The following is a 24817-nucleotide window of genomic DNA, read 5'->3' as shown; positions in this document are numbered from 1 at the left end:
ATAAACACACCAAGGTGAGAGTGTATATACAGTATCTCACAAAAGTGAGTACACCCCTCACATTTTTGTAAATATTTTATTATATCTTTTCATGTGAGAACACTGAAGAATGACACTTTGCTACAATGTAAAGTAGTGAGTGTACAGCTTGTATAACAGTGTACATTTTCTGTCCCCTCAAAAGAACTCAACACACAGCCATTAATGTTTAAACCGCTGGCAACAAAAGTGAGTACACCCCTAAGTGAAAAGTCCAAATTGGGCCCAATTATCCATTTTCCCTCCCTGGTATCATGTGACTTGTTAGTGTTACAAGGTCTCAGGTGTGAATGGGGAGCAGGTGTGTTAAATTTGGTGTTATCGCTCTCACTCTCTCATACTGGTCACTGACAGTTCAACATGGCACCTCATGGTAAAGAACTCTGAGGATCTGAAAAAAAAGAATTGTTGCTCTACATAAAGATGGCCTAGGCTATAAGGAGATTGCCAAGACCCTGAAACTGAGCTGCAGCACGGTGGCCAAGACCATACAGCGGTTTAATAGGACAGTTCCATTCAGAACAGGCGTCGCCATGGTCGACCAAAGAGGTTGAGTGCACATGCTCAGCGCCATATCCAGAGGTTGTCTTTGGGAAATAGACGTATGAGTGCTGTCAGCATTGGTGCAGAGGTTGAAGGGGTGGGGGGTCAGCCTGTCAGCGCTCAGACCATACACTACACACTGCATCAAATTGGTCTGCATGGCTGTCGTCCCAGAAGGAAGCCTCTTCTAAAGATGATGCACAAGAAAGCCCGCAAACAGTTTGCTGAAGACAAGCAGACTAAGGACATGGATTACTGGAACTATGTCCTGTGGTCTGATGAGACCAAGATAAACGTATTTGGTTCAGATGTGTCAAGCGTGTGTGGTGGCAACCAGGTGAGGAGTACAAAGACAAGTGTGTCTTGCCTATAGTCAAGCATGGTGGTGGGAGTGTCATGGTCTGGGGCTGCATTAGTGCTGCCTCACTGGGAAGCTACAGTTCATTGAGGGAACCATGAATGCCAACATGTGTCATAGTGTGTGGCATACTGAAGCAGAGCATGATGCCCTCTCTTCAGAGACTGAGCCGCAGTGCAGTATTCCAACATGATAACGACCCCAGATATACCTCCAATATGACCACTGCCTTGCTAAAAAAGGTGAGGGTAAAGGTGATGGACTGGCCAAGCATGTCTCCAGACCTAAACCCTATTAGGCATCTGTGGGGCATCCTCAAACGGAAGGTGGAGGAGCGCAAGGTCTCTAACATCCACCAGCTCTGTGATGTCGTCATGGAGGAGTGGAAGAGGACTACAGTGGCAACCTGTGAAGCTCTGGTGAACTCCATGCCCAAGAGAGTTAAGGCAGTGTTTAGAAAATTATGGTGGCCACACAAAATATTGACACTTTGGGCCCAATTTGGACATTTTAACTTAGGGGTGTACTCACTTTTGTTGCCAGCGGTTTAGACATTAATGGCTGTGTTGAGTTATTGTGAGGGGACAGCAAATGTAGCTGTACACTCACTACTTTACATTGTAGCAAAGTGTCATTTCTTCAGTGTTGTCACATGAAAAGATAGAATAAAATATTTACAAAAATGTGAGGGGTGTACTCACTTTTGTGAGATACTGTGTATATATACAGTGGGGATGGAAAGTATTCAGCTCCCCTTAAATTTTTCACTCTTTGTTATATTGCCGCCATTTGCTAAAATCATTTAAGTTCATTTTTTTCCTCATTATTGTACACACAGCACCCTATTGTTGTACCACAGAATTGTTGAAATTTTTGAAGATTTATTAAAAAAGAAAAACTGAAATATCACATGGTCCTAAGTATTCAGACCCTTTGCTGTGACACTCATTAATTTAAGTCAGGTGCTGTCCATTTCTTCTGATCATCCTTGAAATTGTTCTACAGCTTCATTTGAGTGCAGCTGTGTTTGATTATACTGATTGGATTTGATTAGGAAAGCCACACACCTGTCTATATAAGACCTTACAGCTCACAGTGCATGTCAGAGCAAATGAGAATCATGAGGTCAAAGGAACTGCCGAAGAGCTCAGAGACAGAATTGTGGCAAGGCACAGATCTGGCCAAGGTTACAAAAAAATTTCTGCTGCACTTAAGGTTCCTAAGAGCACAGTGGCCTCCATAATCCTTAAATGGAAGACGTTTGGGACGACCAGAACCCTTCCTAGAGCTGGCCTTCCAGCCAAACTGAGCTATCGGGGGAGAAGAGCCTTGGTGAGAGAGGTAAAGAAGAACCCAAAGATCACTGTGGCTGAGCTTCAGAGATGCAGTCGGGAGATGGGAGAAAGTTATAGAAAGTCAACCATCACTGCAGCCCTCCACCAGTCGGGGCTTTATGGCAGAGTGGCCCAACGGAAGCCTTAACTTAGTGCAAGACACATGAAAGCCCGCATGGAGTTTGCTAATAAACACCAAGGACTCCAAGATGGTGAGAAATAAGATTCTCTGGTCTGATGAGACCAAGATAGAACTTTTTGGCCTTAATTCTAAGCGGTATGTGTGGAGAAAACCAGGCACTGCTCATCACCTGTCCAATACAGTCCCAACAGTGAAGCATGGTGGTGGCAGCATCATGCTGTGGGGGTGTTTTTCAGCTGCAGGGACAGGACGACTGGTTGTAATCGAGGGAAAGATGAATGCTGCCAAGTACAGGGATATCCTGGATGACAACCTTCTCCAGAGTGCTCAGGACCTCAGACTGGGCCGAATGTTTACCTTCCAACAAGACAATGACCCTAAGCACACAGCTAAAATAACGAAGGAGTGGCTTCACAACAACTCCGTGACTGTTCTTGAATGGCCCAGCCAGAGCCCTGACTTAAACCCAATTGAGCATCTCTGGACAGACCTAAAAATGGCTGTCCACCAATGTTTACCATCCAACCTGACAGAACTGGAGAGGATCTGCAAGGAGGAATGGCAGAGGATCCCCAAATCCAGGTGTGAAAAACGTGTTGCATCTTTCCCAAAAAGACTCATGGCTGTATTAGATCAAAAGGGTGCTTCTACTAAATACTGAGCAAAGGGTCTGAATACTTAGGACCATGTGATATTTCAGTTTTTCTTATTTAATAAATCTGCAAAAATGTCAACAATTCTGTGTTTTTCTGTCAATATGGGGTGCTGTGTGTACATTAATGAGGAAAAAAATGAACTTAAATGATTTTAGCAAATGGCTGCAATACAACAAACAGTGAAAAATTTAAGGGGGTCTGAATACTTTTACACTGAATATATAGTCTACTATGCTAAATGCAGAGTATATATATATATATATATATATATATATATATATATACTAGACTGACTGCATATATATCAAATACACTGCAACTAACTAACCTGCCTGCCTAATCTAGCTAAATCTATCTCCGTCCGTCCTGCTATGTAAGCAGCCTTATATAGTGTGGGGGCGTGGACTTAGTCCCCCTGAGCCATGATTGGCCAAAGACACCCTGCTTTTGGCCAATTATGGCTCTCTCTGCAGAGCGTGCTGTGATTGGCCAAAGCATGCAGGTCAGGTGTATGCTTTGGCCAATCATCAGACACTAATGCACTGCGATCTCGCAGTCCATTATGGGGCATTGTTCGTTGTTCGGCGAACGGGCGAACACCCCACGTTCAAGCTCATCCCTAGTTAGAATCAAAAGCTACATTAAATGCAATGTCTACCGGCGACCCGCGATCGCTCCTCAGAGACCCAGGATGGGGATCTGTCAATGTAAACAAACAGATCCCTGTTCTGACAGGGGAGTTCAGAGTGATCGTCTGTTCCTAGTGATCAGCGATCTCTCGCCTCCTCCTCCAGTCAGGCCACTCCCCCCACAGTTTAACCCTTTGATCGCTCTCTAGTGTTAACCCCTTCCCTGCCAGTGACATTTATACAATAATCAGTGGCTATTTTAAGCTCTGATCGCTGTATAAATGTCAATGGTCCCAACAAAGTGTCAAAAGTGTCCGATCTGTCCGCCGCAATGTTGCAGTCCCGCTAAAAATCGCTGATTACCGCCATTCCTAGTAAAAAAAAATAATTAACAATAAAAATGTCATAAATACCATATTTATCGGCGTATAACACGCGCCGGTGTATAACACATACCCCAAGTTTAGGAGGGAATTTTAAGGAAAAAAACTTTTAGGAGGAAAGTTTAAGGAAAAAAACTTACATTTAAATGCCCATCAATGCAGCCTTATCAGTGTCCATCTGCAGCCTTGTCCATCATTGCAGCCTTGCCCATCATTGCAGCCTTGCCCAGTGTCCATCTGCAGTCTTCCCCAGTGTCTTTGCAGCCCTGTGTCATTATTGCAACCTTCTCTGTGTCATTGCAGCCTTCCCAGTGTCTTTGCACCTTGTGTCATTGTGTCATTATTGCAGCCTTCCCTGTGTCATTGCAGCCTGTGTCTTTTAAAATTGGCACCAATCAGAGGAGAGGAACGAGCGCCGCCGAGATAAACAAAGCCGAGTGCACTTCGGCTAGACTCTGCTACTCTGCTCTGCTACTCTGCTACTGCTAAGTACACTCGGCTTTGTGTGTGTCGCCGGCGCTCGCTTCTCTCCTCTCGCAATCAGTGGAGATGGGTGGGACTGCGAGAGGACCCGAGTCCAGCCGAAGTACACTCGGCTTTGTGTACGTTGGCTCCGCTCGCTCCTCTCCTCATAATCAGTGGAGATCGGCGGTGATCGGTTGATAGTACGCAAACACGATTTCCCCGATTTTAAGGGGAAAAATGTGCGTGTTATACGCCGATAAATATGGTATATCCCTTATTTTGTAGACGTTATACATTTTGCGCAAACCAATCAATATATGCTTATTGCAATTTTTTTTTTTTTTACCAAAAATGTGTAGAAGAATACATATTGGCCTGAACTGATGAAGAAATTTTCTTTGGGATATTTATTAAAGCAAAAAGTAAAAAATATTGTTTGTTTTTTCAAAATTGTCTGTCTTTTTTTGTTTATAGCGCAAAAAGAAAAAAACAAAGGTGATCAAATACCCTTAAAAGAAAGCTCTATTTGTGGGGAAAAAAAGACATCAATTTTGCTTGTGTACAATGTCGCACCACCACACAATTGTCAGTTAAATGGCCTGGTCATTAAGGGGGCAAATCCTTCTGGTCCTTAGGTGGTTAATAAAGAGATTTGTAGACAAGAGGGGAGCTCTATATTTTCCAGTACTCGTACAGTTTTCTGCTTGACAACTGTTTCAACATCAGTCACACAGAGAGGGTACATTTTGTTCAGTGGGTTAATAAACTTGTAACACCCCTCTGACACCCCAAAGACAGGATAGCACCTCCAGAGACAGCGGCGAGTTAACATTTCATTCCAGGGCTGAGTCCATGGCTAAAATGGGGGGACTGGGAAAAGATTTTGGGTGCCAGTCATGTTTGCCTTTTTAAAGTTCTATTGCAAAAATGTTAAGGAGGTGTGAGTTACTGGTCCCAGATATACTGGCAGATCACTTACTGACTCTCCAGATCCAGATTAATGTTCAGCTTCACAATGTCAGAAAGTTTAAGCTGACCCAGCAACACTCATGTTCTCAAATTTCAGTGCATCCTCCAAGTGAGTCACCAGGCCCTTCTGAAAGACCAGCCTTCTTCTAGGGGCTCTCTCCAGCAAAGGATCCCCCCTGGGTCTCCTCCTTGGCACAGCTTCCTCCAGACCAGGCAGGACAACTTCAAGAACACTTCAGCACACAATAGGCCCCAAACCAGGCTATTTGGGCCTAACAGCAGAGCTTCGTCCAGTGGCACCTCTCTAGGCCTCTGTAATAATCGGATAAATAAAGATTTCACAAAGTCACTTTTAGCTGGTGTCTGTGACATGGTCCTTGACTGCTATAGGTTGCTACTATATTACTGTATTTGCAAGGCCTCCCTGAGAGATCATGAAGCCCCAATACACCCTACCTGACAGGACCCCCCCTTGAGCACTCAGAGAAGTGGTGGCATATGTAGTGACAAACTGTGTTTGTTGCAAAATTGCAGTGGAAGAGGCTTAAAACTTGTATGTAATGTACACAGTTCAGGTGTATGTAATATATACATAGTGTAGGGGGGTCAGGAGTATGTAATGTACAGAGTGCAATGGTTGGGAAAATTTAATGTATAGTCTAAATAAAGGGCAAATTTTTCATAGTTTTGTGTACCCAGGGGCGACGCCCTGGGGGTGTTTTGAATGTGCTTTAGCGCCCCCTAAAAAGTCCCAAAGCACCCCCATCAGCAACCGCCTTGGGTGCCTCCGGGAAGAGGTTCACAGCCTGGGTCTCTTGCTTGTCATGATGACTGCAGGCAGACCCGGCTCCTTATGCAAGCTTCGCTCCCTCCCCCTATGTGTACTCAAGGAGTTCACAGGCACTTCCTCTAGCTGCACTCCACACCAGCCTGCCTGGACACTGCCTGAATTCAGTTGTAAATATGCTGTGCATTGTGCTTAGGGAAGCCTACTGTAGTGTTTGTGGAGCATAATGTAATGTTTGTGGTGCAGCAACTGTAATATTTGTGGAGCATATTGCTATGGTTGTGCTGGAGCAACTGTAATATTTGTGGTGACTGGCCACTCATGTGAACAAGCCCCAAGAGAGTGTACTGACCACCAATGTAAAGGGGCACACTAAGCACTGACCACTAAGATAAGTGGTTACACTGAGCACTGACAACCAATGTAAGAGAGAACACTGTGCATCTAACGTTGTACATAGTCCTAATGCCCACAATCTATATGCTACACAGTCCTGACCCACACATTCTATACACTATGTTGTATGTCACACAATGAAGGGAGCACCCCGATCACATGACTCCTATACTCTGTATGCTCTGTTGTATGTTACTTAGTCCTGAGCACTGCTGCACATGTACCATGTGCCATGTACGTTAAATAGTCCTGACCGCTGCATCATTTACAGTGTGTTATACGTTACAGTCCTTACTGCTGCAATTTATATGCTTTGTTGCTCGTTACATATTTCTTAGCAAGGGGTTTATTGTCTTAACAGTTGCTGGTTGCAAAGTACTTCCCAACATGTTTAAAAAAAGTACTTCTGTTAGGTAGGATCATACAAAGTGTTAGCGCTCTATATTCCGTGTACAGCATATACAGTATGATGGAAGATTTTCCTTCTTTAAAATTATCATTTGTGCCAATGTTTATGTGTGTCTGTTTGACTAGCACAGTAATTAAGGCATATTGTGGGTACAAGGACTGAGACATGTGTGCAGTGTATATAGCAAGTAGGCTCAGATTTTATTTAATCTATTCCTCCTAAGCCTCTTCCACTCTTAGGTTTTTTCTCTACATGCCCACTGCTTGCCATGCTAAGCACTTTTTTTTTAGGGTGCCACTGGGTTCCCTCAGATCTTTTACAATCCCAGCAACACCCATACACCAGTGTATCTGCCTGTCCATACAGGATATACGGTTACACAGATATACTGACAGATCTGAAGGAGACCTGCATGGCACCAGCAATCTGCTGATCGCTGGTGCAATGCTTTACGGGCTACAAAAGAAAAAAAATATATAAATGCACTTTTTATTACCTGCAAAAAAATGTGCTTTTATTATTTTTTTAAAAAGTGAACTTATCTTTAATCTGTAGGCACTATACAAATATGTTGGAAAAAGTCAAACATTTCCATGGGGTAGGCTTGCTTTTTCACATGACACTGTGTGTGTGTTTATATATGTGTATATACACTGATCAGCCATAACTCTATGACCACTAACAGGTTAGGTGAATTACATTGATTATCTTATTACAATGGCATCTGAAAGACGGTAGGATATGTTAGGCAGCAAGTAAACATGTTGTCCCTGAAGTTATTGTGTTGAAGGCAGAAAAAAATGGGCATTGCAGTTTGTTGTGTATGGGGCTGCATAGCCACAGACTGGTCAGGGTGCCCATGCTGACACGTATCCACAGCAAAAAGCACCTACATTGGGCCCGTGAGAATCAGAACTGGACCACAGAACAGAGGAAAACAGTGGCCTGGTCTGATGAAACACGCTTTCTGATCGTGTCGATGGCCGGGTGCATATGCGTCGCATACCTGGGGGAAGAGATGGCACCAAGATGCATTATGGGAAGAAGGCAAGCAGGTGGAGGCAATGTGATGCTTTGGGAAATGTTCTGCTGGAAATCTTGGGTTCTGCCATTTATGTGGATGTTACTTGACACTTACCACCTACCTAAATGTTGTGGCTGACTAAGTAACAAAAGGTGTTCCCTGATGGCAGTGGCCTCTTTCAGCAGGATAATGTACCCTACCATACCCCAAAAATGGTTCTAAAATGGTTTGAGGATGTAACAAGGGGTTAAATTCTGTGTTACATTTATTCATAGATTCATTTATATATTTACCCTTTTAGATATGTGGTCAGTAAATGCAATGATTAAAACACACAAAACAAAGAATGTAATAAAAGAGATTTACTTAGCTTTGATTAAAGATGTATTACAGATGTTACAATACAGGATAAATTCAGCATTCAATCCAGGGAACCTCTCAACTTCTGAGTTTTCAGATAGTTCTGGAAGCCGACAGTCTGTTCAAGATCTGGGACCTCTTACGTCCTCAGCACAGTTCGCTGCCCTGCTCTATTGTCTTACCTTATAAAGGCTAGATATAAGGCGCGAAAAGCTGGTTTTATCTGGTCCTAACAATAGGCTAGCCAGAGAATGGTTCAGAGACAATGACCCTCTGTGAATGACCATCTGTTAGCTCAGAAACATACATTTTACATATATAGAAATATATATATATATATATATATATATATATATATATATATATATATATATATATATGTAATCACCTTAAAACTATTACTAAGTTTCTTGTAATTCAATAACTAAAGTTACACCCATACTACATTCCACCCCTTGACTTACAAGATTCTTAGTTTAGTTTATAATACTCAGGATTACTTATAGATATATCAAGATGTTCTACTTAAGGTAGTCCTTTCGCTTGTACTCCAATATAAACATTTCTGACTTCATTAATGTCATCCTTCACATTTCCAGTGTTATAAGTATGTATGCGAAACACTCCTCATTATTAAATATGGTCCCATATATCCCACCCCTTGGGTATTTTCCACATGTAAATCAATGTATAACAGTTTTACATCCTTCCACACCTCGTCTTATTTATCTAAAGTTCTATCTCTTGACCCACTTTCTCTGTCTGATTTACCTGTCCAGGAAATCTCATTCTGCTATGTTAGGGCTGAAAAATATAAAAAATGTCCAGGCTTATAAAAACAACTATATGTTGGACTAACAGAATAACACCAAACTTCCTTTTGAAAGTACAGGCATGAGCATCAAAGTTCCCTTTCCAAGAGTTTAAACGCATAGATACTTGTCAAAGTCCTCCATATCTGGTGATGGACAGCAGAGTCTTAGACATCCGGTTACCAGATCGCAGCTGCAGCATAACACTTGAAACACTGTAGAACTGAAAGAACTGTAGAATACAAAGTCCATATCCTTCGGACTATTGCAGCTCACAAGTCACAAACGTGCAGGCACATAACCACATAGTAGCTGGAACTTCTACAGACAGTTCAGGCACATGACCATCAGAGCAGATAAAACAGTTCAAGTACTTCACCATCAGATTCAGGTACTTAACCATGATAGCGGATGGAACAGTTCAGGTACTCGACCCTCAGAACAGGTGAAACTTGCACCAACAGTTCAGCTGCTGATCATTGGTAAAGACTTTATAGACCGTTGCTGCTGTCAAAAGTGTTTGTCTCCTTTCTCCAATATGCTTCTAGTTGACATCCTGACAGGTATGTTACCAAATATGTCAGTCCAACATTCCTTAATTAACAACAATGCCCATATAGCCCATTATAGATTTCTGAACAGGCAAATCGATAATCATTAGTGACCTGTCTTAACACTGAAAAACTCAGCTTTCTACATTAAAGGTGAAATATTATTACAGGTATATTACTCATCCCCCACCTGAACTATACACTACTCTGTCTCAAATTATAGGCCCAACTTTAAACTACTTCATGTGTGTTTCCTCTATGCACTTTGATCTCCTTCCACACTCTAAAGACATTCTGGCAGGCTAACTGGCTCTTGTCTACACTGATCCCAATATGTGCATATAATATGCCCATGCATATGTGTCACTGTATTCTACATGCCAGTCCCACCCCAAGCAATCAAGGAGAATTGAAGAAAACAAAACCTAAGAACCTATTTTATAACTTCCTTTACCAAGAAAATTTTATGAAAACTCAACCAGGTGTATAGAACAGTAGGGCTGCTGAAATTAATCGCAGCATCGATGCATCGCGATTCGGGTGTCCCCGATGCGGCATCGATGCATGCGACCCGAAAAATCGATGTCTGGCCCCGCCCCCTCCCGGGAGAGCGCTCCGTGCATAAAGCTGTTTTTAGTGTGTGTATAATCCGGTCATGTGATTCTCAGCCGCGCCTCCCTCCTCTCAGTCTCTCCTGGTGTCAGCTCCGCCCACTGACTGGAGCTATCAGGTCGGAAGAGAGGCGGGCGGGGCTGACATCAGGAGAGACGTGAGAGGAGGGAGGCGCGGCCGAGAGTCACATGACTGGAATATACACACACTAAAAACAGCTTTATGCACGGAGTGCTCTCCCGGGAGAATTCACTGCAGATCCTGAGATGTGACAACCGGCAGAACACCGGCCCCACTGCTCATTACAGGCTGCCAGAGCAGCATGTAAGTAGGGAGGGGGGGGGAGGGCGCTGTGACTGACCATCTCCTGTGCCATGTCCCCAGTGTCTGACCATCTCCTGTGCCATGTCCCCAGTGTCTGACCATCTCCTGTGCCATGTCCCCAGTGTCTTACCATCTCCTGTGCCATGTCCTCAGTGTCTGACCATCTCCTGTGCCATGTCCGCAGTGTCTGACCATCTCCTGTGCCATGTCCGCAGTGTCTGACCATCTCCTGTGCCATGTCCCCAGTGTCTGACCATCTCCTGTGCCATGTCCCCAGTGTCTGACCATCTCCTGTGCCATGTCCCCAGTGTCTGACCATCTCCTGTGCCATGTCCCCAGTGTCTGACCATCTCCTGTGCCATGTCCCCAGTGTCTGACCATCTCCTGTGCCATGTCCCCAGTGTCTGACTATCTCCTGTGCCATGTCCCCAGTGTCTGACCATCTCCTGTGCCATGTCCCCAGTGTCTGACCATCTCCTGTGCCATGTCCCCAGTGTCTGACCATCTCCTGTGCCATGTCCCCAGTGTCTGACCATCTCCTGTGCCATGTCCCCAGTGTCTGACCATCTCCTGTGCCATGTCCGCAGTGTCTGACCATCTCCTGTGCCATGTCCCCAGTGTCTGACCATCTCCTGTGCCATGTCCGCAGTGTCTGACCATCTCCTGTGCCATGTCCCCAGTGTCTGACCATCTCCTGTGCCATGTCCCCAGTGTCTGACCATCTCCTGTGCCATGTCCCCAGTGTCTGACCATCTCCTGTGCCATGTCCCCAGTGTCTGACCATCTCCTGTGCCATGTCCCCAGTGTCTGACCATCTCCTGTGCCATGTCCCCAGTGTCTGATCATCTCCTGTGCCATGTCCCCAGTGTCTGACCATCTCCTGTGCCATGTCCCCAGTGTCTGACCATCTCCTGTGCCATGTCCCCAGTGTCTGACCATCTCCTGTGCCATGTCCCCAGTGTCTGACCATCTCCTGTGCCATGTCCCCAGTGTCTGACCATCTCCTGTGCCATGTCCCCAGTGTCTGACCATCTCCTGTGCCATGTCCGCAGTCTGTGACCATCTCCTGTAGCATGTCCGCAGTCTCTGATCATCTCCTGTAGCATGTCCGCAGTCTCTGATCATCTCCTGTAGCATGTCCGCAGTCTCTGATCATCTCCTGTAGCATGTCTGTCTGCAGTCTCTGATCATCTCCTGTAGCATGTCTGTCTGCAGTCTCTGATCATCTCCTGTAGCATGTCTGTCTGCAGTCTCTGATCATCTCCTGTAGCATGTCCGCAGTCTCTGATCATCTCCTGTAGCATGTCCGCAGTCTCTGATCATCTCCTGTAGCATGTCCGCAGTCTCTGATCATCTCCTTTAGTATTTAGGAAGAGAGCCTGGAGCTCCTCTGCTGTCTCTTTTTTTCTTAAGAACAGATAGAATAAAAAAAATGGAGTTCTCCTGACTACTTTAATTTTTTTTGATGAAAACCATGAGCACCTGTGGACTTGCGCTGTAATCGTGATGCATCGTGATGCATCGCGGAATCGAATCGAATCGAATCGTTGACTTGATAATCGTAATCGAATCGAATCGTGAGGCCAGTGAAGATGCGCACCCCTATAGAACAGGGTGGTCAAAGAATAACACTAGAACACCTCATGTTGATAGACTTAAAAATTGTGTTCAGTGCAATAATATTAACCTAAATGTACAGTTATAAATAGACTTTTTTTCCTTGAAAAACAAAATGATTACTTTAAATTTAAACTGTCAATCATGCAGGAAAATGTACTTTATGTAAAACCCCAAACACACACCCACAGTGGTAATGCCTTACAGTTCCACCAAAATAATTATGTCAGAATATACAGAAGTAGATGCTGCCATAATGTAGCTTACATATACACAGAAAATAACAATATGTAAATGTTTGGGTATTCTTACACCCTTCAAACCATTCCAAGTATTATATAATTCCAGATATCAAAACAATCTTGCTGTCAATATTCAAACATTATTTGTTCTATATCATTTTATATTCAACTCAATCAGAGGAAACCCTTATAAATCTATTATGCAGCATTGAGAGTATTAGCTGCTCTGGTTTACAATCAGTTCCAATGAAAACTTTCAGTACATTTGCATATTGCATAAAAATAACAACAAAAACAACATAAATGATTTAGTTTGACTGTAATCTTCATCTTTAGTTCTTGGACATCAAACCATATCAGACAGGTGGATTGATGCTGTTTAATATTGTCTAGGAACTAAACAAAATAAAAGGTATTTAGTGTGATATTTTTACCGTTCCTTCCTAGAAAGTAACAAATAGTTAGCAACAAACACATTTAACCAACACTTTCCACAAACAACAAAACATATGGCCATTATTTCTGTTATTCATGAGTGCACTTTTATTACCCTTATTAATTGAGCTCATATTACTTAATTAATTATCACCACGTGGATTTTCATTAAAGGACGTCCATTCAAAGTTGTCATTAACCATGGTTGAAATAATTCACAAGAACATTATATGGTGTTCATTACATTTGTGCACAAACATTATACATCACCAAACTCATATTGATGTTTCTATTGCAACCTCTTGTTCAATACCATACAGATCTACGAAACTTCTAGGAATAGATCTGGTTCCTTCTGTATTAACGAAAAACTTAAATAAAAAAAACATTAGTGTTGTATCCTAGAACATGACACTTTATTACATTGGAACACAACAATGAGTTTAAGTTGTTGACTTGGCCTCCAAATTCTCCAGATCTCAATCTAATCGGTCATCTTTTGAATGTGCTGGAAAAACAAATACGATTCATTGAGGTGCACCTCACAATTTACAAGACTTAAAGGATCTCATATGGACGACTTAGTGCCATATACCACACCATACCTTCAGAGATCTATTGGAGTCCATGCCTCAACGGTTCAGGGTTGTTTTGGGGGACCTACTCAAAATTTAGGTGGGTGGTGATAAAGTTATGGATGATCAGTATAGCACCTTAAATTAATCTATTACTTCATGGTATTGTTTAATATGGTAAAATGGCTACAATACTACAGATGTCATTCTTGTAATCTGCCTGATCATCTGATCATTTTTTCAAATAACAATCTACATTTCTTTGTTTTTTTCTTGCATCTGTTTTAAGGATTTGGATGTCTGTCCAAGTATAGTGACCAATAAGAATGATTCAGAAGTCATTGTAAACAATCGTTATTCAAATTATTTTGGATCTTGCAGAAGTACAGGTACAGTACACAGTCTTCTATAATCATTATACGATGCTGATACAGTACCCTATGCCTCTATGTCACTGCATGCATAACAGAGAATAAACCAGAACCATTTCCAACTGGCTCATTGCTATGTCGTCTCCAATGTAGTGATGAGGTTGGTCATGTTCAGATTCTAGTCCGAACCCTCCTGAGTGAGCCCGCCAAGAAGATTTCACTAGTACTTGGCCAATCATGCTGATGGGCAGGGAATGCCTCTGCCACTTATGATATGTCCAGTACAGTGACAGCTTCCTGGCAGGCTTGCTCCAGTGGGTATAGACGAGGATCCGAATACACCTGAGTTCATTCCTAGTTAGCACATACACTATATTGTCAAAAGTATTGGGACACCTGCCTTTACATAAACTTTAATGGCATCCCAGTCTTAGTCCGTAGGGTTCAATATTGAGTTGGCTCACCCTTTGCAGTTTCAACTCTTCTGGGAAGGCTGTCCACAAGGTTTAGGAGTGTGTCTATAGGAATGTTTGACCATTCTTCCAGAAGCGCATTTGTGAGCTCAGGCACTAATGTTGGATGAAAAGGCCTGCCTCGCAGTCTCCGCTCTAATTTATCCCACAGGTGTTCTATCAGGTTGAGGTCAGGACTCTGTGCAGACCAGTTAAGTTCCTCCACCCCAAACTCGCTCATCCATGTCTTTGTGGACCTTGTTTGTGCAGTGGTGTGCAGTCATGTTGGAACAGGAAGGGTCCATCCTTCATTGAAATTGTCCAAAATGTCTTGGTGTACTGATGCCTTAAGAGTTTCCTTCACTTGAACTAAGGGGCCAAGCCCAACCCCTGAAAAACAACCCCACACCATAATCCCCCCTCCACCAAATGATTTGGACCAGTGAACAAAGCCAGGTTCATAAAGACATGGATGAGCTAGTTTGGGGTGGAGGAACTTGACTGGCCTGCACAAAGTCCTGACCTTAACCCGATAGAACACATTTGGGATAAAATAAATTTTAATGATTAAAAAAAAAAAAAAACACAATATATACAACAATTTTTTTGTATAACATGAAAGAGGAGGTCTAGCGCTAGAATTATTGCTCTTGCTCTAACATTCACAGCGATACCTCACATGTCTGGTGCAAAAAAAGTTTACATATGCATGCGCGACTTAAGTATGCGTTTGCTTCTGTGTGTGAGCACGGAGGAATGGGGTGCTTTAAATGTTTAATTTTTTATTTTTACACCTTTAATTTTTATTTTTTTCACTTTTATTCCTATTACAATAAATGTAAACATCCCTTGTAATAGAAATACGGATGACAGGTCCTCTTTATGCAGAGATCTGGGGTCAAAAAGACCCGAAGTCTTTTCTTTACTTTTAAAAGCAAAAAATCCCAAAATCTTTTGCTTATTGTTTGCCTCCACCCTGGACTGAAAGTGACGTCATGACGTCGCTCCGGTCCTCTAAGCCCATAGAGGTTATCAAATTGAACTCTACTCTACTCCAGAGAAAGCCATTCGCCGGCTGAAAAAAAACCAATACCGGGGTTATAGCTGATATCTTCAGCCAGAATCCCAGTAAACCACTTGCAAACTGGAACGTATACATATGTATTGCGGTCGGGAAGTGTTTAACCACTTTCCAACCGCTGCACGCCGTTATACGTGGGCACAATGGCAGCAGTGGGCAAATGGGCATACCTGTACATCCCCTATAAGAGCGGGGATAGCAGGCACGCACACACCGTACAGCGTGACCTCCCGCCTATCGTGTCACGGAGCCTCAGAACGGGCAAGTGCCTATGTAAATAAGGCATTTTCCCGTTCTGGTTTGTGTCATGACAGAGATCATCACTCCCTGTCATCGGAAGCAGTGATTGCTGTCATGTGACTTGAAGCCCATCCCCCCCACAGTTAGAATCACTCCCTAGAACACACTTAACCCCTTTGTCGCCCCCTAGTGGTTAACCCCTTCACTGCCAGTGTCGTTTCCACAGTAATCAGTGCATTTTTATAGCACTGATCACTGTATAAATGACAATGGTCCCAAAATAGTGTCCGATGTGTCCGCCATAATGTCGCAGTCCCCATAAAAATCGCAGATCATCGCCATTACTAATTTAAAAAAATAAAAATGCCATAAAACTATCCCCTATTTTGTAAACGCTATAACGTTTGCGCAAACCAATCAATATACGCTTATTGCGATTTTTTTTACCAAAAATATGTAGAAGAATACATATTGGTCTAAACTGAGGGAAAAAATAGTTTTTTTATCTATTTTTGGGGGGATATTTATTATAGCAAAAAGTGAAAAACAATGTGTTTTTTTTTCAAAATTGACGCTCTTTTTTTGTTTATAGCGCAAAAAATAACAAGGTGGTCAAATACCATCAAAAGAAAGCGCTATTTGTGGAAAAAAAAGACGTCAATTTTGTTTGGGTGCAACATCGCACAACCGCGCAATTGTCAGTTAAAGCGACGTAGTGCCAAATCACAAAAAGTGCTCTGGTCAGGAAGGGGGTAAAATCTTCTGGGGCTGAAGCGGTTAAAGAAACAGCAGTTTTGCTATGGACAATATTTTTTTATATTTGTGATATTATCTGTCTTTCTGCCCGAGCAACTCCCGCCAGTCACATGATAAGCAATTTTGTAAAATGATCTTGTAATGGTAATCAGAAAATCACAAATAGACTGTGCACTTTGCAAGTACAATTGCTCCAGAGCTTAGTAAATGAGGGGAAGCTCTGCTAACTTCCATTACATAATTCCATTATCCAATCATGTTTAAGCAAACAATGCTTTTTTTTTTTTTTTTCATTATTTTCCTTGCATGTGATTGGGTATTCTTTGCAAAGTGGAGCTTCACCTCATTTACTAAGCTCTGGGGTAACTGCACTTGTAAAGTACGATGGCTATTTGCCTTAGTAAATAAGCCCAATGCCGGTCTTTAGAAACATTTATTCTGGGTTTTTCTGTAAGATTGGTTGGCAAATACCTTACTGCAGGGGGTTATAAACATATGATTATACAAGGTGATATTTATTTTGTGTCTGTATACTTTCTAGTTGTATAAAGCAGCCCTCAAAATTTCCACTTGTCTGCTCACATTAGGCAAGCTGAGGGCGAGTGTGGAGCCGCTCGGAGGGGAGAGCGGGCACAGCTGGCAGGAAGGGTTGAACGGGAGTCGATTCTCCTTCCAGCCTCTGCCCCCTGTTATTCTCTAAGTAGTGTCTGGCATACAGTGGGAGTTGGCAAAGAACTAGATGAGCTGGGGGTGGGGCAGGGAGGGGGGATGGGCGGGAGCTGCCAAAGTTTACTTTTCCTATTAACAAGCTGGTGATTGGTTCCTCGGACCGCCTAGCAACCAATCACCAGCTTGTTAATAGAAAAAGTTTTTTTGGGTGGCTCCCGCTCCCCTGTCCACTGCTGTGTGCCGCTGTAAGTCTCTCTGCATCCTAAATCAGTAAAAGTGTCATTAATTGGTTTAATTTTTTATAATGCTATATTAAATATAGCATTAAAATATTTCCTTAACAAGGCTTGTGTACAGTGCCTATAGTAGCCAATCATATTTTATCCTTATTTTATTTATCACAGTCAGATCAATGAAATATGCTTTATGTTAATAGGTTTTTGTTGTTGTTAATATTTATTTTTGTAACTTAATGCCGCCTACACACGAGCGGACTTTTCAACCGGACTGGTCCGACGGCCTTTCGGCGAACTTCCGACGGACTTTCCAAACAAACGGACTTGCCTACACACGATCACACCAAAGTCCGACGGATTCGTACGTGATGACGTACGACCAGACTAAAATAAGGAAGTTGATAGCCAGTAGCCAATAGCTGCCCTAGCGTCGGTTTTCGTCCGTCGGACTAGCATACAGACGAGCAGACTTTTCGATAGGAACTGGGTCCGGCAGAGTTCTGAAGTAAAGATTTGAAACAAGTTCCAAATCTAAAGTCCGTCAGATTTTCGACCGAAAAAGTCCGCTGCAAGTCCGATGAAGCCCACAAACGGTCGAATTGTCCGCCGGACTCGGTCCATCGGACCAGTCCGGTCGAAAAGTCCGCTCGTGTATACGCGGCATAATTCTGCATAAAAAATTTAACAGTGTCATTTCATGAGATAATTTAGGAGGGAGTGTTTAGGGGCGGAATTAGGGGTGGGGCTGGGTAGGGGTTGGGTGGAGCAACTGGTGGCGAGTAACTCTTAACCACTTCAGCCCCGGAAGAATTTATCTCCTTCCTGACCAGAGCACTTTTTGCGATTCAGCACTGCGTCGTTTTAACTGACAATTGCGTGGTCGTGCGACGTGGCTCCCAAACAAAATTTACGTCCTTTTTTTCCCACAAATAGAGCTTTCTTTTGGTGGTATTTGATCACCCCTGCGTTTTTTATTTTTTGCGCTATAAACAAAAAAAGAGCAACAATTTTGAAAAAAACGCATTATTTTTTACTTTTTGCTATAATAAATATCCCCCAAAAAATATATAAAATTTTTTTTTTTATCCTCAGTTTAGGCCAATACGTATTCTTCTACATATTTTTGGTAAAAAAAATCGCAATAAGCGATTATTGATCGGTTTGCGCAAAAGTTATAGCGTTTACAAAATAGGGGATAGTTTTATGGCATTTTTATTAATAATTTTTTTTTTTTTTTAAATGGTGGCGATCAGTGATTTTTATTGTGACTGCGACATTATGGCGGACACATCGAACATTTTTGACACATTTTTGGGACCATTGTCATTTATACAGCAATCAGTACTATACAAATGCACTGATTCCTGTGTAAATGACACTGGCAGTTAAGGGGTTAACCACTAGGTGGCAGTGTAGGGGTTAAGTGTGTCCTAGGGGCGTGTTTCTAACTGTGAGGGGCATGGCTGTGTGTGACACGTCACTGATCTCTGCTCCGATGACAGGGAGCAGAGAATAGTGACACTGTCACTAGGCAGAACGGGGAGATGCTTGTTTACATTAGCATCTCCCCGTTCTTCCTCCCCGTGAGGCGATCGCGGGTATTCCCGCGGCGATCGAGTCCGCGGGACCCGCGACCTGACTCACGGAGCTTGCCCGCTGGCCGCCTCTTAAGGGGGAACGTACAGGTACGTGATTCTGCCTGTACAAGCCCTTCTGCCGCAGTATATCTGCGTGAGGCGGTCGGCAAGCGGTTAAGGCCTGGCTAGTAGCTCAGGATGTGAAATTTTGAGCCCTGAAAAGTATAAAACTTTATAGCTGTTGACAAAAAAGGTAAGTGTAACAGTCTGTAGAAGAATGTAGGGAAATAAAATGCACATAGCATAACTGGAATTGTATAGCAGCCTGTGTAAAGCAAGCCAGTAGATCGTGATCTACCAGTAGATCTCGGACAGGTGACTGGTAGATCGCAGTCTGGGCTTGCTGACCCACCATTCCAAAGCATCAAACAGAGTGCAATGCAGAGAGACTACTTGTAAAGTTGGAGCTGTAGTAGGCAGAAGAGCCGCATAAGCCGATGTCTCCTCTGTAGTGCTAGTTCCTGTCTCATGCAGAGTGATACCAACTGCACTCCACCTCTTATCCCGACTAGCGTTCTCCAGAGTGGTGCCAGCAGCAGGAAAGAAGAGATCTTCAGGTCAGTGTGAAGTGATACTCTGGGCATAATAGTATAAGGCTGCTTTCACAGGCTGCTGTGGTTTACCCACACCACGGGTGCAGTGCAGTGTGCCTGCAGCTTTCCTGCGCTTTGCCATAGACTTCTATATACTGCAGGTTTGGTTCACTTTCTGAATGCCGAAGTTTTGGTGCGCTTTCAGAAAGTGCAACACACCGACAGGATATAATAGAAGTCTATGGCAATGCACAGCTAACCAAGGAAAGTTGCAGATGCACTGCGCTGCACCCACGGTACAGGTAAACCGCAGGACATCAGTGTGAAAACAGCCCTATAGGGGGCTAAAAACAGTAAGGGTTCATTTACATTTGCAGTTTTGGGGGTGGTAAAACCCCATAGTTAATATGTGTTTTATCACCCCCACCCCAACCACACCCCTTTTAGCTGCAGTGGTCAGGGGTGTACACATGTCTCTGCCGCAGCAGAAGTTATACGCCCAGTCGTGGTTAGTGGGTGTAGCACTTGCTAAGCATGATCCATTCAAGTGGATGAGGCCACTCTGCAAGTGCCCTGCCACCTTGTGCGGTACAGCAAACTATAACCACTTCAATACAGGGCACTTTCCCCCCTTCCTGCCCAAGCCAATTTTCAGCTTTCAGAGCTGTCGCTGTTTAAATGACAATTGCACGGTCATGCTACGCTGTACCCAAACAAGATTTTTATCATTTTCTTCCCACAAATGAGCTTTCTTTTGGTGGTATTTTATCACCTCTGCGGTTTTTATTTTTTGCTAAACAAATAAAAAAAGACTGAAAATTTTGAAAAAAAAAAGTTTTTCTTTGTTTTTGTTATAAAATGTTGTAAATAAGTACGTTTTCTCCTTCACTGATGGGCACGGATGAGGCTGCACTGCTGGGCACTGATAAGGTGGCACTGATGAGCATGGATGAGGTGGCACTGATGGGCACTGATGATGGGCACTGATATGCGACACTGATGGGCACTGATAGGCGGCACTGATGAGCACTGATAGGTGGCACTGATATGCATCACTGATGGGCACTCATAGGCGGCACAGATGGGCACTCATAGGCGGCACAGATGGCCACTGAAAGGCTGCACTGATGGGTACTTATGGGTGGCACTGATGGTCATGGATGGGCACTGATAGTGAGGTAGCGAGTGAGGAAAAGCCGATAAACGGCTCTTCCTGTTTACATCATGATCAGCTGTGATTGGACACGGCTGATCATGTGGTAAAGAGTCTCTGTCAGACCTCCGATCTAGGTAAAGAGTCTCGGTCAGAGACTCTTTACCTAGATCGGAGGTGCGGTGTGTCAGACTGATGCGCCGCAACAACGATGGCCGCGATGCGTGCCCCCGGGGGTGTGCAGCGGCTTGTTATCCTGACCATGTCATATGACGCCCGGTCAGGATAACACAACCACTTTGCTGACGTCATTTTGCTATATGGCGGGCAGCAAGTGGTTAACCCCATGGACCCCGCAGAAGTATGTCGTTGTAGGGCACTTGCAGAGTGACCTCATTTACTTAAAGGGTTGCGATTGGCAGGCGGTAGCACCCACCAAAAGAAATAGGGGGTTTAATTCCTGCTGCAGCATGTGTACACCTTTGGCTGCTGACAGGGTCCCCCCCCCCAACTTTACATGTGAACAAGCTTCAAGGGTGCTGCTGCCAAACGCAACTAAGGGCTCATTCACTAGTGCAGCAGGCACTGCTACTCCTCTGAATAGCGATTTTAGTGTGTTCGACTGGTGATAAGGAGGTGATATGTTGCCTCCTCACCCCCTGATTTAATACCCGTGATTGCCCTGCAATGCACGCGATTGCAACACAATAGTACTTCAATTAGAGGTTTAAATCAGGTGTGAGGAGGCGACTGTGCCCAGTGATCTTTGACTTCTCCCATGTTGTTCAGGTAGATCTCCAACTCTTTAAGGTTGCCTACCCCTGCAGTAGTCCCTGCTGACCTGGCCTAGATTCGATCCATCTATGACCAGCTTTAGGTCTATCGGGGTGACGGTCCTTGTACAGGTTTTTTCTTATGATGTGTCCTCTTTGACCTTGGAATACGATTTATAAAGACTTTTTTGCCCTCAAAAGACAAAACTTGATTGTTTACAATGAGCGACAGCTCTACTTTTTCTCTTGTATAATGCCATGGTACTGCAAGTACAGCATAGTTATGGTGTCTGCAGCTCTGGTATTTTCTAGGTTACAGCTACAGCTGGGTCAATATTGGTAGGATGCAACAGTTGCTCTATCCACACTGCATATCTATCTAACAAATGCAATACCTAAAATGTTACTTTTGTATATATTTCATTGTTTTAAAATGTTGCTAATTAATGTGTTTTAGTGCTGAGATCCAATTTAAAACAGTTTCCGATTTGTTCTTGCCTCTAGCACTAATCACACATAGTACAAAACTTTCTGCAGGGAGCCTCTGCTGGGTAGCGCAATATAAAGAATTAAGATCAAAAGTAATGAGAACATAATCAAAATTGCATGCTATAGATAAATAAGAATATTAATACTATATCAAAATTAAAATAAACTGCATTTATATCCAAGCCGCTGTATAAGGGATACACGATAACCTGGACCAATTTGGTTGTTTTGCAGGCTGGTCGGTAAGTGTGCTGGATAATCTTTTGTTTAATTGTGATACACAATAATCATTCAGTTTAAAAAAGAAAAAACTGTTTGTTGATTAAAGTGGTTGTAAAGGCTAAAGATTTTTTACCTTAAAGTGATTGTAAAGGTAAAATTAAAAAAAATAATAATAACAAACCTATCATACTTACCTCCACTGTGCAGCTCGTTTTGCACAGAGTGGCCCCGAACCTGCCCTCCTGGGATTCCCCGGCGGCTCTCGCAGCTCCTCCCCACATTTGATAACCCCCTCGGAGAAGCTCTTCCCCGAGGGGGTTACCTTGCGGGCGCACTCCCGAGTCCAGCATTCGGCGTCCATAGAGGTCGAATGCAGGACTCGGCCCCGGTGCTCGCGTAAATTGGATTTGATTGACGGCAGCGGGAGCCGATGGCTGCGCTGCTATCAATCTATCCAATCAAGAACCCCGGGCAAAGAGACAGCGCATCCCCGTGGGTCAAGTTCAAAGGTTCAGGTAAGTAAAACAGGGGGGCTGGGGGGCATGCATTAAGGTGAAAAAACACAAAGGTTTACAATCCCTTTAAAGTGAATGTAAACCTGATTCATGAAATTTAAGCTGGGCACATATATCAGCAGTGTTTTCTGATCTCTCTTCGAAGCACTAAGTCCAGTGGCTTTCTCCTGCTCCGTTCTTCTGTTATCAGCCTGATAACTTTAGACAAGTTCTCCAACACATGTGATAAAACCAGCCTGAATTTCATGTCAGGTGGGTGCTATAAATAGATTAGCAGAAAGCTGCTCTACTCACAGCACAGCTCTGAAAGTCTCTGCCTATGTGGAGGAGGGTGTGTGCCTTTCCTCCAATCAGTCTCCCAGGATAATCCAACACTACACTGCTACTGCTGAATGACACTAACACAATGTGCACTTTCTAAACAGTATATAAAGCTGAAGACAGCAGATATACATGTAAAAGTTATGTAGGAGGATTTGTTTCATCCCTGTGTATCATCTGAGGCTGTCCACTTCATTGGGTATATGTGAGGGTTTACATCCACTTTAAGGCATTCTCTGCCCCCCGCCCCCTAAATACTTACCTGAGCCCGATCTCAATCCAGCTCTGTGCCCAAGAGCAGCGGCGCTTCTCTTTCTCTCTCCCTCCTCACTGGACTCAGTGAGAGCAGCAGGAGCCATGGTTTTTATTCAAAATTAAAGCTGACCATAGATGGATCAAATCACGGTTATTTCGGCAGGGACCAGCCAAGATTCAATCCATCTATAGGCAGGCTGATTGTACTTAAGTCAATCTTTCGATCGACTTGGGTACAACCAGCATGTCAGATTTTTAGCATGCCATTATTGCCAGCGGCTATAGCCGCTAACAGTAACCACTGTGCTCTGATAGCTCCCTGTGACCTCCGCTGGGAGAACACAGTAGCACTGCTGTAGGGGATACCTCCATCAACACTGACTGTGTTGAAGGGGGAATCAAGCAATTTTCTTACTTACAATCCATGGTTGCAGAAGTAAAGATCACATTATCTTTGTCCTGCTTAAAACTTTGACTAGAGATTAGGGATGAGCTTCGAGTTCGAGTCGAACTCATGTTCGACTCGAACATTGGCTGTTCGCAAGTTCGCCGAACAGCGAACAATTTGGGGTGTTCGCGGCAAATTCGAATGCCGCAGAACACCCTTTAAAAGTCTATGGGAGAAATCAAAAGTGCTAATTTTAAAGGCGTATATGCAAGTTATTGTCATAAAAAGTGTTTGGGGACCCGGGTCCTGCCCCAGGGGACATGGATCAATGCAAAAAAAAGTTTTAAAAACGGCCGTTTTTTCAGGAGCAGTGATTTTAATAATGCTTAAAGTCAAACAATAAAAGTGTAATATCCCTTTAAATTTCGTAGCTGGGGGGTGTCTATAGTATGCCTGTAAAGGGGCGCATGTTTCCTGTGTTTAGAACAGTCTGACAGCAAAATGACATTTCGAAGGAAAAATTCCATTTAAAACTACCCGCGGCTATTGCATTGCCGACAATTCACATAGAAGTTCATTGATAAAAACGGCATGGGAATTCAACACAGGGAAACCCCGAACCAAAATTAAAAAAAAAAAATGACGTGGGAGTCCCCCTAAATTCCATACCAGGCCCTTCAGGTCTGGTATGGATATTAAGGGGAACCCTGGCCAAAATTTTTTAAAAAATTACGTGGGGTTCCCCCTAAATTCCATACCAGACCCTTCAGGTCTGGTATGGATTTTAAGGGGAACCCCGCGCCAAAAAAAAAAACGGCGTGGGGTCCCCCCAAAAATCCATACCAGACCCTTATCCGAGCACGCAACCTGGCAGGCCGCAGGAAAAGAGGGGGGGGGCGAGAGTGCGGCCCCCCCTCCTGAATTCCTTTATTTAAATGCTTCTTCTTTCTTCTATCTTCCTTCATCTTCTTCTGGTTCTTCTGGCTCTTCTGGTTCTTCCTCCGGCGTTCTCGTCCAGCATCTCCTCCGCGGCGTCTTCTATCTTCTTCTCCTCGGGCCGCTCC

The 24817-nt window shown here is 43.6% G+C and overlaps 1 protein-coding gene across 4 annotated transcripts in view; it reads left to right on the top strand.

Annotated features, from left to right (window-relative positions):
• Positions 1 to 24817, top strand: part of MYO3B (myosin IIIB) — a 635651-nt gene that overhangs the window by 527632 nt on the left and 83202 nt on the right. For all 4 annotated transcript variants that reach the window (XM_073633937.1, XM_073633938.1, XM_073633935.1 and 1 more), the window contains exon 31: positions 13952 to 14051. In XM_073633937.1, coding sequence (XP_073490038.1) covers positions 13952 to 14051 — 100 coding nt within the window. The remainder of the gene's footprint in view (positions 1 to 13951; positions 14052 to 24817) is intronic.

This window comes from Aquarana catesbeiana, linkage group LG06, assembly GCF_042186555.1.
Source record: "Aquarana catesbeiana isolate 2022-GZ linkage group LG06, ASM4218655v1, whole genome shotgun sequence".
NCBI lineage: Eukaryota > Metazoa > Chordata > Amphibia > Anura > Ranidae > Aquarana > Aquarana catesbeiana.
This window is presented reverse-complemented; position numbering and strand designations above follow the sequence as displayed.